General features: G+C 43.8%; 1 protein-coding gene across 2 annotated transcripts in view; it reads left to right on the top strand.

Annotated features, from left to right (window-relative positions):
- Positions 1 to 16,605, top strand: part of Nsf (N-ethylmaleimide sensitive factor, vesicle fusing ATPase) — a 148,260-nt gene that overhangs the window by 72,922 nt on the left and 58,733 nt on the right. For both annotated transcript variants that reach the window (XM_076543500.1, XM_076543501.1), the window contains exon 9: positions 14,213 to 14,412. In XM_076543500.1, the coding sequence (XP_076399615.1) occupies positions 14,213 to 14,412 (200 nt within the window). The remainder of the gene's footprint in view (positions 1 to 14,212; positions 14,413 to 16,605) is intronic.

Genomic DNA, 16,605 nt, shown 5'->3' with positions numbered 1-16,605 from the left:
ACCTCTCAACATTACAACATTTGCCTTGGAGGGCACATACCATATTCAAAGCATAGCACCCACCATATTTCTTCATTTTGAGGAGTTATTCCAAGTGTCTCCCATCTCTTCTGATGCTTTTCCTATTCAGTAACACGGTATCTCTTTCTCTGGTATACATAAGAATTTTTGAGGCTTTAAAAGAATACAGATTTTCAGGTTGTGCCTCAAGTACACTGAATGAGGACTAAGCAGAGCTGAGACCCAGCTCCAGCAGTAGCTGAGCCTCCCTGGGGGTTCAACCCTGTCGGGTAGATTGGTGGTCAAGAGCCAAATCTGCCTCTTTCTACACGTCTCCATGAGGAAATCATTTAGGCTCCATGCTCTTTGCTGCAGAGAGGAGGAACAGTACCTTGTTGTAGAACTCCGTGACTGCATGTGAGAACACACTGATGGTTCAGCCTGATTTGCACACTACACAACACATTTCAAACACTACACGGTATCCCCTAGCAGGTACAACTTGATGTGTCTGCATATTGGTTAATTTTTAAGTAAAATAAAATAAATCAAAGACTATATTAAAACATTTACGATAGTCCTTCTATTTTGTAGTTACTTTAATCTCTAGCTTCCTGGATCCTGTATGCATTTACTATTTATTTACTTATTTAAAAAATAATGTTTATAGTTTTTCAACTTTTGAGGGTCAGCATGCTCATAGAATACTGAAAATTGCAAGAAGCAAAGCACTAGAAAACTTGCCTAACTACCAGCAATTTTGATGTATCCTTTTATTCCTTATATAATAAATATACATTTCTACATGGCCGAGCTTATGTATGTATTTCATTTTCCCATATATCATGAATATTTACTAATATACAAGTCCCAAAGCCTTGAGCATTTTTATAACGAAGCATATAATACCAATGAAATTGAAGGTATATTTTATTATCTTTATGAAAACAAAAAAATCTTAAAATCAAAATGCCATTGGGCCTCTGGAGGAACATACTGGCAGGTGGACAGCTACACACTCTGTTCACGTAATGCCTAATTTAAAACAAGGTGCGTGGCATTTGAGTGGAAATTTTTAGACACTTCAGTATCAGATTTGCACTGTCATAATATTTGCATATGCAATGTTTTCAGTTAATTGTTTAATATTGTATTCCTATACTCCAGCCAAAAGAAAGGCAGCATGTATCAGTGGTTATAATCACAGTGTAAATGTGGATATATCTGAATGCATCTCTGCTTCTTAACAACCTAGGGAATATTGATAAGACTGCTTAGAGATAGTTTAACAGTGCCACATCCCAGATGTTTCTTTTCTCTTAATTTTCACAAAAAGAATTTGCTAATTGTTTAATTCACTGGCTCCACTTTTATCATACATTATCATCTGTAAGTATCTAAAAGCTTCGTGTTGTGAAATAAGGACTGGTAAACACAGGCACCTTACCAGAACAGATGATGTCTATAGGAGCAGGTTACTATCTGAAAGTGTCTGTAGGTGTGAAGATGCTAACAGAGAGCTTCTCCTTGCCCTTCCTCTCCCTCCTCCCTGTGCTCAGTGTGAAAATGCAGAACTGTTAGCTTAATAATGGTCGCTCCCGAAAACAAGCCTTCCCAACTTAAGGAAAGAACAGCTCTAAGCCATCCTACTGCTATGTCTCAGCACTGAGGGCCAGTTTGTGCTTTACATAGACCACTGCTAACTTAGTGCCCTCACAGACCAGTGAGTACATAGTCTGAATTTACCTGGTGAAAAGCAAATGGAACCTTTCCATTTCCACCTCCTTTACCACCCCGTGACTGAACAGTATGCAGGTCAGAGACGTGAAGAAGTTTAGCAGTTCCATTTGAGCTGACTGAGAAAATGCTTAAAATGGGGGCCAGGGAGATGGTTCCCTTGGTCAAGGGTTGGCCACACAAGCATGAGAACCTTGGCCTCTGGAACCCCAGTGCTGGGGTAGGGGTAACCCTGGGGCTCACCATCCAGTCAGTATAGCCACATGGAATCAGTGAGTTCCAGGCTCAGCAACAGACCCTGTCTCAAAAATAAGGTAGTGAGCTAGAGAGATGGCCCAGTGGTTAAGACACTTACTGGCCTTGTAGAATACCTGGGTTCAGTTCCCAGCACCAATAGGGCAGTTTACTGCCATCCGTAACTCCAGCTGCAGGGGAGTTTGACACCCTCTTCTGGCCTCTTCAGGCACCAGGCATACATGTGGTGCACATACACACATGTAGACAACATGCATACACATAAGATAAATAAATAAGTCTTTTTAAAAACAGGTGGAGAGTGACTGAGGCAGACACCCACCGAGGCGGAGCCCAAACAACTCTTCCTCCCCTACGTTGCTTCTGTCTGGAACTGGTCACACGTAACTGAGACGCCATCCTGGAGTGCTTGCTTCAGATCCCCGCAGGACTAGCTGGCCCCACCAGAGACCGTGAGCTTTGTGTGGGCTCCGCATTGCGCTGGGTCCTGAGGCTCTGCTAGCCCACACTCCTGCCTTGTTCCTGAGTGACTTCTGCCACTCCAGGTGGCACTTCCTAGGTTAAGTGAGACGTCTCTGTGACCAGCTCTGGTTTTCTTGAGACCACACAGAAGGAGAATAATCCTACTTCTCCTTCTTTGTGAAAGTTCTTAAAGTCTGTAAAGAAAACAATTCTGCTGATCTCAGGCCTCCTCAGATCCATCTTTCTCCAAGGCTCATTTCCCAATCAGGTTGTTTCCTGTTTTCGCCCTTTACCATCCTGTCCACTTCTCTGAACATTAACGTCTGTTCATAGTTACTTTACGTTGGGCACCCAGGGTTGAGGGGAGTGCTGAGAGTGTGAGTCCTTTGGTAGACACACGGGTCTCCCAGTGCAGGCTAGAGCTAAATGTGTTACCATTTTAGACATCGTTTTGTCTTCACTCCCATTGAATTTACCACTGGGGAAAACCATCTCTCGCAAGTTCTTACTGCTCCCGCTGCACTCATGTAGAGGAAACTTCCATCTAGTCCTGATAATTTGATCTCGCTAGACTTGCTGTCTTCTGCAGCTACAATTGTCAAAGGATAGGAAATGTGTTCTTATCAGCTTGTGACTCAGTGGAGGCCAAGAACATACACATGAAGTGAAATAAGAAGCCAGGGAGGCTCCGGCAGCTGGTACATTATTAGTTCTAACTACGCTTGGTGTGTCCTCTGCCTTGCTTTTAGAGGCATGGAGGCACACATATTACATATTCGCCTATCCCAGGTCCCCTTCAAACTTTATGAATTCCCGTTTCTTAGAGTGATGCCTGGAAATACGCATTTAAATAAATCCTGTACGTCCTTGATACACATTGTTTTGATAATTGCTACTGTAGGTACTGAAGAATTGAGTCCAAAGATGTGATCAAAGTCAAATAGTGCTAATTAAGGAAATGATTTTACCCCCTTTGGTAGCCTAGGCTGACGTTAAACTCGCTTGTTTAGCCCAGGTTGGCCTTGAAATCACAACAGTCTTTAGTCTCCTGAGTGCTGGGGTTACAGACGTTTAACACGAAGCCTGGCTTCAGGCTGTGGTTTCTGAGGAACAGAAGACAGTGAACGAGAGTGAGGAAGAGGTTCCAGGTGAAGGAAAAGAAGGCAGCCCTGAGTTGTCTGCCAGAGCAGACCGTGGGGTTGGCTGAAGCAGATGATGTCCTGTAGAGCAGCAAGAACAACGTGAAGGCTGAGGGACAGAGGAGACGGAAGGACAAACTGCAGACTGCTGAGATCGGAAAGCAGACAATGCCAGATGGCAGCAAGGCAGGACCTGCTACAGAAGAGCATGATCTTTGTCATCAAGAATTCGTGAAATACCAGGCAACACCCTAGGAGGGAGTGTAAAAGGGTGGGGGTGTCAGCAAAGATTAGTTGGGAAGGTTGCCCCACACATCCCATCTCTCATTCTAGGCTATCTGATGAGAAGATCTATACTGAATTTCAGTTGACTAATTTGGATCTAGACCAGTCAGATGGTAGACAGCACAGCTGCTTGGTGCTCAGGCCCGGGTCCCTTTCTACCCACAGCAGAGCTCAGTGTGTCCTTGCAGCAGCACACCCCCACCCCCACCCCCCGGCCTGCCCACAGACCAAAACTCTGTAAAGAGAATGGAGGCTGGAGTCGAGTGGTCTTCATCTTAAATGTCTCCTTAAGGATGTGGAAAGCACACAGATGCGGAGTGTGGAGGGTGACCTCCCTTCCATGCTGATCAACACTCTGAGAGACAGAAGTTGATGAAAGTCTTGCTCCAAGTTTTTCCTGCCCGGTTAGAAAAACAAAAACTGGCACTGGAGAGATGTGTAAAGCGTGCGCCCGAGAGTGGTTTCCAGCTTGTCCTGCAGCTCACAGTGGCCTGTAACTCCAGCTCCCAGGATCTAATGCCTCTCTCACCTCCACAGCCTCGCACTCACGTGTGCATAACGACACATACAAAAGTAAACCTTGCTGGGCGGTGGTGATGCACGCCTTTAATCTCAGCCCTTGGGACCCAGAGGCAGGTGGATCTCTGAGTTCTAGGCCAGCCTGGTCTACATAACAAGTTCCAGGACTACATAAATGGACCCTGTGTCATAATAAATAGATAATATAAATAAACTTTTTTAAAGAAACCTGTTTCTTAACATAATCATCCTGTACTCTGAAAAGAGGAAGTCAAGTAGAACTATATTTGTTAGTTCCAATTCATACTTTTTAAAGACACAGAAGCAAAATTATGAAAACTTAGAGATCAAATATTAATAATAACTGGGACTGCACTTTGTACAAGTCCGTGCACTTTTTAGTGTTAAACTCTCAGAGCTGGTTTGCACACCTGCTTAGAGAAGCTTGCAAGACTTGTGACGATGCCCTGACTTGCGCTGGTCTCGACAGACTCCTTGGCAAGCGCCGTTGTCTGTGTTGGAGCTGGAAGCCACTTGGGATTCCCCTTTAAATATCACTAATCATTCATATCCTGCCCCCACCCTTGAAATGAATTAGGCACTCCCATCTCAATGCTAATTTGATAGAGATCATTTCTCATTTATTGACATCCTGACAGTGAGTTTCCCCCTTTGAATACCTGTGATTTTGCTGACAGTTTTTCCTTGATGCAGTTGGCCTCTGGTGACATCTAGGAAAAAAATGTTTATTTAACTCACATTGACATGTCTCATTTTGGATGGTATTTTCAAAGATTCTAAACAGCAAACATTACTGTTTATTCCTTGGGTTGCAGAACTAAGGCTATGTAATTTTTATTACTCTATTTTAGGACATCATAATGAACTTATTAGGTGACCTATAAATACTTTTGTGTGTTATCTTCATCAGTGGAGCTAGAAATGCCTGTCATTGTAGTGAAGCCTTGTTCTGTGTAGACTTTTAGACCAGCAATCACTTCATGCTGTCTGTAATGTAAGAGACTAGCAGTTAGAAGGGGAAATAATGTATTTCTGGTTCCCCTCAAACTAACGGGAAAGATGTACTGTGCTAGTCTAGATTGCAATAATATACTTTGGGGCAGATACTGAGAAATGGCTCATGTGGTTCCCAGTAGAATCAGGTCTTGTCAGGTGAGCGCAAGCAGAGCAAAGCCTATGCCCCTAAAGAGCCGGTGTTCCCCTTCTAATACTGGTAGAGACTTGAAGAGGGGTTGCAGCTGGGGAAATGAAGAGAACTTTGGAAAGAAACCCTCTGAAGATAATGGGAGGAAGGATAGAGGGCTGTGCACCAGTCGAGTTGGTCATCATGGTGCCTTGGCTTTTATGGAGGGGGCTACATACTGATGCCACGTGAGCTTAGGAATTTGAGAAATTGGTGGAGTGGGCTCTGTGTGAGGTCCAGAGAAGCAAGAGAATTGATTCCGATAGTCCAGCTAGAAGAACACTGTGGGAAATCCTGACTTCACTGACCCGCTAGGAACATCTCTGGGGAAATGCTATGGTGTGGTGTATGTGCTGCTGTGTTCATTTGAGCTTGAGTTTCTTCAATGCAACAGACACTATAATTCTCAGCATTCCATGACAATAGTAGTGCTAGGAAAAGTTTGAAGGTGCAAGATGGCCACCTTGTCATGCTCAGAAGTGATGAGCCGTATGCAAAGTAGTTAATTATTTCAAGCTTTACAGTTGCATCTGATGTGATCTAATTCTTAAGTAGTAGTTAAAGGTCTGGTTCATTTCATTGTTCATCCATAGCCAGATGATAAAAATAAGCTTCTATTACTTAGCAACAAACATCTAGGCATTGTCATTGAGAATCAGCAGTTGCTTTCTGTGTGTTATACTTGATTATCACAGTGACCTTCAGGTACTTACTATTATTTCCACCTAGTGAGTGGATTTTAGTCTAGACAAACAGATTCCAACATCTCTACTGTATGTGTGTGCATTTGTGTATGTGTGTATATACATGGTGCACATGTGTCCAAATGTATGTGGAGGTGTCTTTTTCAATTGCAGAACCTCTCCCCACACACACTTTTTCTTTTAGTTTTGAGATTATAATATAATTACATGATTTTCCTTTTCTAGAACCCCTATTTTTTAACAGTATGTATAACTGAGTTTAACACAAAAGACTGTCCTTTATTCTGAGATTACTTCTCTCATTCCTTTTGATAATAAATGTGTTTTCTTATATGAAATAATGGTCATATCTCTTATTTATTTATTTATTTATTTATTTATTTATTTATTTATTTATTTTTGAGACACTGTGTCACCTTGGCTGTCCTGGAACTCATGATGTACATCAAACTGGTCTTAAATCCATAAGGTTTCACTTGCCTCTGCCTCCTGAGTCCTGGGATTAAAGGCTACATAGTTCTTTTTTAAAAAGAAATCTTTACCTGACAAAATTAAAAACAAACAAACAAAAACCCTAACCAACACTATTACAGCATTCCTCCCCAGTTTGGAGGGAAGTGCTTCTCTTGTTTATGGGGAGTGGTTTTTGAATTATTATTACATTTATTTATTGTATATGTGTGTGTGTGTGTGTGTGTGTGTGTGTGTGTGTGTGTGTGTGTGTGTACATGCATGTGCACATGCCATAATTCACACGGGGAGGTCAGAAGACAATTTGCAAAGGAGTTGGTTCTGTCCTTCCACCATGTGGGTTCCAGGGATCCAACTGAAGTCATCCGCTTGCTGCTGAGCATCTTTACTCCTGAGCCATCTCACCAACCTGCTCTGGAACTCTCCATCCTTCTGCCTCTGCCTTCTGAGCACTGCGATCACAGGCATGCACCACCCCACCTGCTCCTGACCTGTCTTAAAACATGTCTGGCTTTGCTTTCTAGTTTTTGACATCCAAGTCTAAGAACTGGTTAGAAAAATCAATGCATAGTAATTTTTAATGTTCTCTAGAAATCTCCACTTGATTTATTTCCTATTTAGTCCAATCAATCTTCAACCTATCTTGCACCTTAACACAAATCATACCCTCAATCTTTTTGACAAATGTCTTCTGAGAAACATAATTAAGATGGAGCTTTTGTGCTGCAGAGTTTAGGAAATGTCTGGAACTGCTTTATTTTAAAGGACCTGGAATGTGATGCCAGTCACTTTTCAACTGGGTTCTTTCTAGACAGTCTTCCAGTATTTCATTGCTTAAATCACTACTAAAGCAGCTTGTGATCATTTGCTGTGTGGTGGTTTGAATGAAAATGGACCCCATAGGCTCACAGGGAGTGGCACTATTGGGAGGTGTGGCCTTGTTGGAGCAAGTGTAGCTTTGTTAGAGGAAGTGTGTCACTAGGGGTGGGCTTTGAGGTTTAAATGCTCAAGCCAGGCCCAGTGTGTCTCTCTTCCTGCTGCCTATGGATCCAGATGTAGAACTCTAGGCTCCTTCTCCAGCACCACGTCTGTCTGCATGCCACCATGCTTCCCATCATGATGATAATGTACCAAACCTCTGAACTGTAATCCAGCTCCAATTAGACACTTTTTTTCATAAGAGTTGCCATGAAAAAAAATAACAAGTGGGGGGAGGGGGAGAAATCCAGGCAGTGGTGACTCATGCTTTTAATCCCAGCACTGGGGAGGTAGAGGCAGATGGATCTCTGTGAGTTCAAGGCCAGCCTGGTCTACAGAGTGAGTTCTAAGACAGCCAGTGCTACTCAGAGAAACCCTGTCTTGGAAAACAAACAACAACAAAAGAGTTGCCATGGTCGTGGTGTCTCTTCACAGCAATAGAAACCCAAGACATGCTGTTTGTTTGGTATCTTGTGTTCTTTGTAATCGATAGTGCGTGCTGAACCGGTGAACGTTAGGAGTATTGTCACTGGTGTTCGGGTAACACAGTGAGCGTGAAGGGAGCCATTCTAGGGGAGAGCAGGCAGGAGAGCCCGGCAGACGCTGTCTGCATTACTTGTTCCCAAGTGCAAGTGCAGTTTCACTGTGTGTTCTGTTTAGCTGTGTGCTGTTGGCAACTTTACCACCCTGGTTACACTGTTTTGTCCACTAAACTTCGCTCTTGGTCGTCTCACACACCCACTCTTTGATTGCACCCAAGACTTTGGATCGCCAGTAACCACTTCAGATTCCACCTTCCTGCCGTCTTCCTTTTTAGCTCTGTTTTCTTCCCCTTACTTCCAGTACACACACACACACACGCACGCACGCACGCACGCACGCACGCACGCACGCACGCACGCACGCACGCACGCACGCACGCACGCACGCACGCACGCACGCACGCACGCACGCACGCACGCACGCACGCACGCACAGTCCCAACGCCAGTGAGTTAGATTCCACTGGAGCCTCAGTTAGTCTCCAACCTTAATGTCCTCTTGTCCCGCTTTACCCAGCCTGCACTGCGTGCTTTGTCGGACTCATCCCCTTCGCTTGTAGCCTTGCTGCTCATCTGTGTCAGTCCCCAGTGTTCCTCAGCCTGCCGAGCCTGGGCCAGTATCTGCCTGTTAAGCTTGACTTTAGAAAAAAAGCCACACTTGTGGTGTGGGATCTCACTTTAAAATTAGGATCCACAGCTCAGATGGTCCCGGGGTGTTCCGTTCCTGGGTCTCACCCAGTCGGCCTATTGTCCAGTTCTCTGAGATCACTGGGTCTTTTCTACCTGCCCACCCTCCAGCTTCCCCAGTAGCCTACAATCTTTAGAATCTTGCTTTCCACCGTGTGGGTCCTGGAAACTGAACTCAGAAATCAGGCCACGAGGCTTGGTTGCAGGAGCCTTTCCCCAGCAAGCCATCTCGCCAGCCCCTGATTATCATTCCTTTCTACTCCTTATCCAGGTTATTCAGTCGCGTGTTCAGAGAGTTTTCCTTTCTTCCGTCCCTCCGTCCCTCCGACCCTCCCTCCCCCCCTCTTCCTCCCTTCCTCATTTGTTCATTTGTTACATGGGATGGGAGTGGGGTGTGCATGTGCATATGGAAATCTGAGGACAACTTCCTGGAGTTGGTTCTCTCCTTCCATTGTGGGTTCTGCGCTTGAATTTATGTCATCAGGCTTGGCAACAAGTGCTTTTACCCCCTGAGCTGTCTTGTTGGCTCCTATATAGTGTTTATATTTGTCTTGTCTTTCCTTCTTTCTTTTTCTTTTTTCTTTTTGTATGGGGCGGGGGGGGGGGGGGGGGTTGAGTCAGAGTTTCTCTGTGTAGACCAGGCTGGCCTGGAAGTCACAGAGATCCTTCTGTCTCTGCCCGCCAAGGACTGAGATTAAAGGCGTCCACCACTGCCAGCCTGCTTTTATTTGTGTTTCTAATGCTTCAGCTCAGACCCAGGTCCTTCCTCACACCAGGCCAGTGCTTTGAATGAGCTGCATCCTCAGAGCCTTTCATTTAGTGTCCAGGGTGACCTTCGAGAGTCTAGGAATCCCTCAGTTGTGTGGAGATGCATGTGTGTATTTTCCTAAGGAGCTCCATTAGACTGTCCGTGGGAAAGAAAGGAGGAAGAAGCTAAACATGAAGTTGTATGCCTGTAATTCTACGGCATGGAAGGTCTGGGCAAGAGGATCAGGAGTTCAAGCCTAACTTGAGCTAGATGAGACCCTGTCCCAAAGAAACAAAATCAACACACACACACACACACACACACAGTGGGTGGAGGAGGGATGGAAATGAGAATGAATTGGAAGAATATGTCAGCGTCAATAATTTCTGCTAGTCTCTTTTCCTCTCTATCTTCCTTTTTATATCTAATTTACTGGTCCAGGGTACTGATCACCGAGGAGCCTATACAGCATCAAGCAGGGGTAAAAGTGGCAGCAGATGGTTCTACAGCCTGGGATCAGAGAGCCTCAAAATCAGAGCCAGGAAAAGCTCAGGAGAAAGCTGGGCATTAGTGGTAGAATGGGTCTTCCTCCTGAGACCCCCAGGTCCCCGGTCCCAGAGAACCTGGAGTGATATGAAAGTTCAGGTGGCAAAAATCCAGTCAGCTAGGGAGTCAGTCTCTGCAGAAAAAGGCTGAGAATCCCTTCAGCGACCCTTCCATCCTCTGTAAGTTCAAAACTCGTGGATGAGTTGGCAAGATGAGATGGCTCAGTGGCTAAGGGTGATTGCTGCCAAGCCCAATGACCTGAGTTCAATCCCCAGGACCCACATGATGGGAGGAGAGAATCAACTCCCTCTAGTTGTCCTCTGACCTCTGTATTCTAACCATGGCATGCTTGCACCCTCCCCAACCAAATAAACACATAACATTTTAACTCACTGGCATGATGGGAAGGTCCACCACAGACCTGTCAGTCTCCAGGCACTTCTAAGGCTCTGGCCATAGCAAGTTGCTGTTGGCATCTGTATCCATACCTCTGTGCCTATGGCTCTCTTTAGTCTCTCTTCCTGGTATCATTTCCTTTCCACTGTCCAAATATGACCCCCTCTCATCCTTCCAGGCTAGATTCAGGATCTCTTTGTCCCAGTATCCAGTCCTAATTTTCTCCTATCACCTCAGCAGAATCAGTCTTTCTTGGGTAGATGCCAAAGGTATTTCTTACATTCCACTGATAGGTTATGGTATAGTGTGGATGCTTGACTTCCGTCTTTCCTGCTAAGCCAGGAATTCCATGCAGGTAGAGACTCCTTCTTGCGTGTCTGTATCCCTAACACCTCCCTCAGTGCTTCCCAACAGGAGCTTAGTACACGTTTGTTGAATGGAATCAGTTTATATGACTCACTTAAAATTAGAGACCAGTGCTTATTTAATAAGTCAGGACAGACTATAATAATAGTAATAACAAAGTCTCATTTCCACTGCTTATCCAAATAACTGATTCTTTTGTGGAGCTGGATTTTGAAAATCTTCTTGTCGATGTGTATTTCTTTGATATGCTAGACAGGAATCTAGGACCGATATGGCCTCGAAGCAGCACAGATGCACTGTGGATGTTACGCGGGCTGTATGGCCATGTCAAAGATAACATACAATGCCTTTCATAAGCCTGCATCTCAGCCTTTTCTCTTCATTGTCATGGCAATGTTTTGTGGACTATTTATAAGATCCAAGTTAGTTTAATTCAAACCACACTAAACTAAGCATTTTCCAGATGCAAAAACAGAATGCCAAAGTTTGGAATCTGGTATTCCTGTATAGTTTGTTTGCCAATCTGCAACGGCTTGGTCACTCAAATAAGCTATTTATTTATTTATTTATTTTGCTTTTACAGATTTAAATTAGTTCAGTAGTAAGATTCACAAATTAAGGGTTTCAAATAATTTTGAAGAATGGTATTTTTCTCCCTCAGATTCTTTGAATTTCTAAGAAAAGGAATCAAGGATTTGCTTATTTGGCCCTTTTTTGAGTGCATGCTATGGGCTAAGCATTATGCTGGGTTAGTTGTGATTCAAGATCAATAAAACAGTATTTTCCCTTACACAGCACACCATCCCAGAGAGAAGGTATACAAACAAATGATTGCAATGTAAACCTCCGAGAAGAGAAAGGAAAACTCCTCCTTTGAGAGCCAAGGTTGAGGTTAAGAATGGACGTGTTTGCAGACCAGGGTTTGCAGGCGAAGCCGAGTGCTGAGGGGAGGTCACAATTGATAATCTCTTTTTTAAAATATGCCAAGTGGGAATCTAGGTCATCTCCGAGAATTAGTGGCATGAGGTAGCTCTTGAGAAGAACTGAGTATTTCAATAATTCATAAGGAGAATTAGGAAAGAGATAAGAAAGACAAGTCAAGGATGGCATGTGGTACGAGAAAGCTGTGGGAGCCGAGCTGAAATTGGATAGTGTGGGGGAGGAGGCTCCCTCAGTCAGCACAGCGCTGTAATTTGCTCCCGCTCTGCTCTATGACCATATTGTGCCCAGGGCTCACAGGAAAGTATGGCCTGCTCTGGAAGAGGTCTCCTTAAGAGGAGGCTGACAAACTTGGAGAAAGTCAAGACCAGATGAGAATAGGCCTGGACCCTGTAGGTCCTCGGCAAACTTGGCTCCTCCTGTTCTTCTTCTGATGTTTATTTACTTTTGTGTGTGTGCGTATGAGGAGGGTTTTGCCTACATGTGTGTTGGTGCACCATGTGCATGCCTGAAGACGGCGGAATCCCCTGGAACTGGAGTTACAGATGATTGTGAGCCACTGTGAGGGCACAGGGAACTGAATCCAGGTCCTCTGGAGGAGCAGCAGGTGCTCTTCACCACTGAGTCCTAACCAGCTTTCTTTCACTCCCGCCCCCGCCCACCTATGGTCTGTGCATATCACAGTCAGGTGGTAACAGCTGGCTTAAACAGGACGATTAGGAGTCACTTTCCAAAGCCTAGTTGTCCTTGAGGCTTGAATGTGGCCTGTGATCGGTGGTGCCAGCTTCCAGGAGAAGAACCAGGTTTACCCCATAATGTAGTATGAACCTCTTGCTTGAGGGCTGGACCAGAGGTCAAAGACATTTTACTTGCCTAGGTTCTTGGGGCAGAGCCTTTACCCTGTGATGAAAGAGGTTGGGGTACCAGGCCTTCATGAGTCTCCAGTAAGTTCCCTTTCTGCCTTCGAGCTTACCCAGGAATACAGATCTCATGTTTTCAAGAAGTTGTAATGGTGTCTTTTCTTGACATAAAGATGTTACATATGGATGTCACTGTCAGCCCCAAAGACCTTCCCCCTCAGAGTGGTTAGTTGTATCGTGTGATTTATTTTACTTGCTGTCAATGGTGGCATTGTACTTTTTCCCCTTCGAGACAGACTTCTTAAGACTCTCATTTCAGAAGAGAGTAGGCTGTTTCTCACAGGAACACACTGTTGCACTTGCAGCGTTTTTACCTGTAGTTCTGAGAACAGCGCTGAAGTCTGATAACGAGCTACTTCATAGAGTACTGTTTCAGTGTAGTATAAAGGAAAACTTTGTTCAACAGAAACCATAGACCATGACGGCGAAACGCTGAAGCTTGGTGTCCCAGAAGAGTAAAGAGAATCACAGGTCATCTTCATCTCAAGAAACTGAGCAAACAGCCCTGTAGTTGGCTGGAGATGCTCTGGGGAGTCTAGAACATTAGTCTTGTTAGTTTGGCTTATCAGTGACAAGTCCTGAATACTATTTTTGAAACTTCATTTCCATCTGGATGGCCCTAAAAAGCCACATACATTGTCACTCAGCATTTGTCAGGTGCAGACATCTAGCTTTATTCACAAACTGGTGCCATCTATCTAGACCTCAGAACTCTTCGTACCCCTCCAGCCTAGACATACTTGCTTCTCCAAGCTTGTTTTGGCTGGTCAACCTATTGTCTTGTGACAAAGGTGTAGTTCCCATAGCCCACTGTTTTGTAATTGATGTGTTTTCCATTAGACTTTCTCCAAGGCAGACTTTCCTCTGAATCTCAAAGGATAATGAAGCAAGTAATAATTCCTAGTTAGATATTAGGTCAAAGACACAGTTCTAGAGTAAGAGTGTTCATTCTAAGTGTTAGTTAAAGAGTTTTCCAAAAATCGGTAACTGGTAGCTTCCCTTCCCCCTTCAAATATAGCAGCGGTTAGGGCTGGTTTCTGGATTTTCTGTTTAAAAATTTGACTTTAAAAATTCTTGGGGTTGGGGATTTAGCTCAGTGGTAGGGTGCTTGCCTAGCAAGCATAAGGCCCTGGGTTCGGTCCTCAGCTCTGGGAGGGATAAAAAAATTCTTGTCTGTCCTCAGCAAGCGTATATTGCTGTATATAAGTGACCTCAGTGGCTTGTCCTAAGGTGCATATGAAGAAGGCAGACTTCCTTTAGATGTCCTCCTTGATTTCAGTCAATTGGTATAAGTCTGTCTCTCTTTCCTTTTTAGGTTGTAAACATGTTAAAGGCATCCTGTTGTACGGACCCCCTGGTTGTGGTAAGACTCTCTTGGCTCGACAGATTGGCAAGATGCTGAATGCAAGAGAACCCAAAGTGGTCAATGGACCAGAAATCCTTAACAAGTATGTGGGAGAATCAGAGGCCAACATCCGTAAACTTTTTGCTGATGCTGAAGAGGAGCAAAGGAGGGTATGTGAGCATAAGACTAACATACTAAAAACTTCGTATGGCTTACATGATGATGGACACTGAGTGACACCCGGAGACACGGAGCTGACCTGTGATCTATATTTTGAAACAACTTGCAGGAAAAATTTAGTTACATACAGCATTGCCCTAGAGCAGTGGTTCTCAACCTGTGGGTTGTGACCTCTTTGGGAGGTGAACAACCTTTTCACAGGGGTCACATATCAGATATCCTGCATATCATATATTTATATTACGATTCATAATAGTAGCAAAATTACAGTTAAGAAGCAATGAAAATAATTTTGTGGTTGGGGGTCACCACAGCATGAGGAGCTGTATCAAAGGGTTGCAACGTAAGAAAGATTGAGAACCTGGCCTAGAGGTTATATGGGGTTTACATGATGTGAAATGCCATTACTCACCTGTTCAAAAACAGATCTTGGATATATATTCAAGTGGTGCTTTTGGACCACACTGTTTCCAAACAGTTGAACTCATTTGTCTTTTGGGAAAGGAGGGAAGTTAAGTCCACGAATAGACTGTAGGAATCCTCTGTGTAAAGTCCCCCATGAAGTAACTACCTTAGTCACACTGAGTCAGCTCAGTTGTGGAGTAGCATCTTTCAAATTACAGCATTACCTCCCACCTATAATGAAATGGAAGAATTCGGAAGTTACTTGGAGCTCCAAGGGCTATATTTAAATTGGCTACAAGTTTAAAAACTCAAAAGCTGGACTTGGGGGCTGGTGAGATGGCTCAGCGGTTAAGAGCACTGGCTGTTCTTCCAGAGGTCCTGAGTTCAATTCCCAGCAACCACATGGTGGCTCACAACCATCTGTAATGAGATCTGGTGCCCTCTTCTGGCCTGCAACTATGCATGTAGGCAGAACACTGTATATGTAATAAATAAATAAATCTTAAAAAAATAAAAAAATAAATAAAAAGCTGGATTTGGGCCTTAGGGGAAAAAATGATTTAAAAGCCAGACCTGGGTTTCTTGGCTGTGACAGTTGTCTGATGTGTCGTTTTGATTGCCCAGAAGTTGCCCAGATGTTTGGTTGCACATCCTGGGTGTGTTTATAAAGTGTTTCTGGGTGAAATTAACTTTGAATTGTTCAGCTGAGTACAGCAGATTGTCTTCTCACTTTGAGCTGATGTCTTCTAAACAGAAACAAAGGACCTAGAAGACACTGAATTACATCGTAAGAGCTGAGAGAAAAATTGATTTTTTTCTTTTTTTAGTTTAATATGAGTTATTGGGCTAAGAGTATAGTTCAGTGGTGGAGCACTGTGTGAGGCCCTAGGTTCAATCCCAGCACTGCAAAATTAAATGAAATAATTTCTCATTCACGCTAACATTTGAATGATGTTGCGCTTCCTGGTCTGAGGAGGTCAGGTTGGTCCTTCTCCGTTGAGTTTTCTTTGCTCTGTGTGGCCAACAACGGTGTTATGATGTCAACCGAACTCTTGCATCGTTTTTCACGTAACTCCAGCATTCTTCCACTGTATTACCATCATAACCTTCTTGAAGACAGCAGGGAATAATTGCTAATGCTGTCATCTCAAAGATGGTGAAACAGCACAGTCCATCCTAGAGTTAAGGAAAGGTCCAGCGGACTTTGTGGTTATTGAAAGATAAAATGAGGTTTAGTATATTTTAAGAATACATTGTAGGGTTTTTTTTCCTTTTTTTTTTTTTTTTTTTTGTTCTTTAGAAATTTAGAAAAAAGAAAAAGCATGAGGCAACAGTCCCTATAAATAGTGTCAACTAAAAAAAAAAAACCTAAAAAGGTAAAATTGAGCCTAATGGTAGCCAAGATAGTTATGCACTAAACAAAGATGAGTTGAAGCCTAGTCTAGAGGAACAGCTCATAAAATCTCACTGTGAGAGTTTCCATGCTGCTAAATAGATAATTTTGGTACTGTTTTTAAACTCAAAGCTTAAACATGGCACTACTAATAATAAAACTGCACTGGCAAAGAGTTTCTAGATGGATATTAACCATACGCAGCCTCTTCTGTATACCCAGCTAATGACCCCATGGAGGGTAAATGTGTGTCACAAAAGCCTCCCCTTTGTGACTCTGGACAGTCCAGGCTGACAGAGATGAGTGCTTCCATATAGGTCACCTCGATAAATTTAGAACAGCACTTTAAAGGCGAGCACCACCACGGCCTGCTAGTTTCTAAAAC

Source organism: Peromyscus maniculatus, chromosome 8 (assembly GCF_049852395.1).
Source record: "Peromyscus maniculatus bairdii isolate BWxNUB_F1_BW_parent chromosome 8, HU_Pman_BW_mat_3.1, whole genome shotgun sequence".
NCBI lineage: Eukaryota > Metazoa > Chordata > Mammalia > Rodentia > Cricetidae > Peromyscus > Peromyscus maniculatus.
The sequence above is the reverse complement of the archived record's forward strand: the minus strand, read 5'-3'. Positions and strand labels throughout refer to the sequence as shown.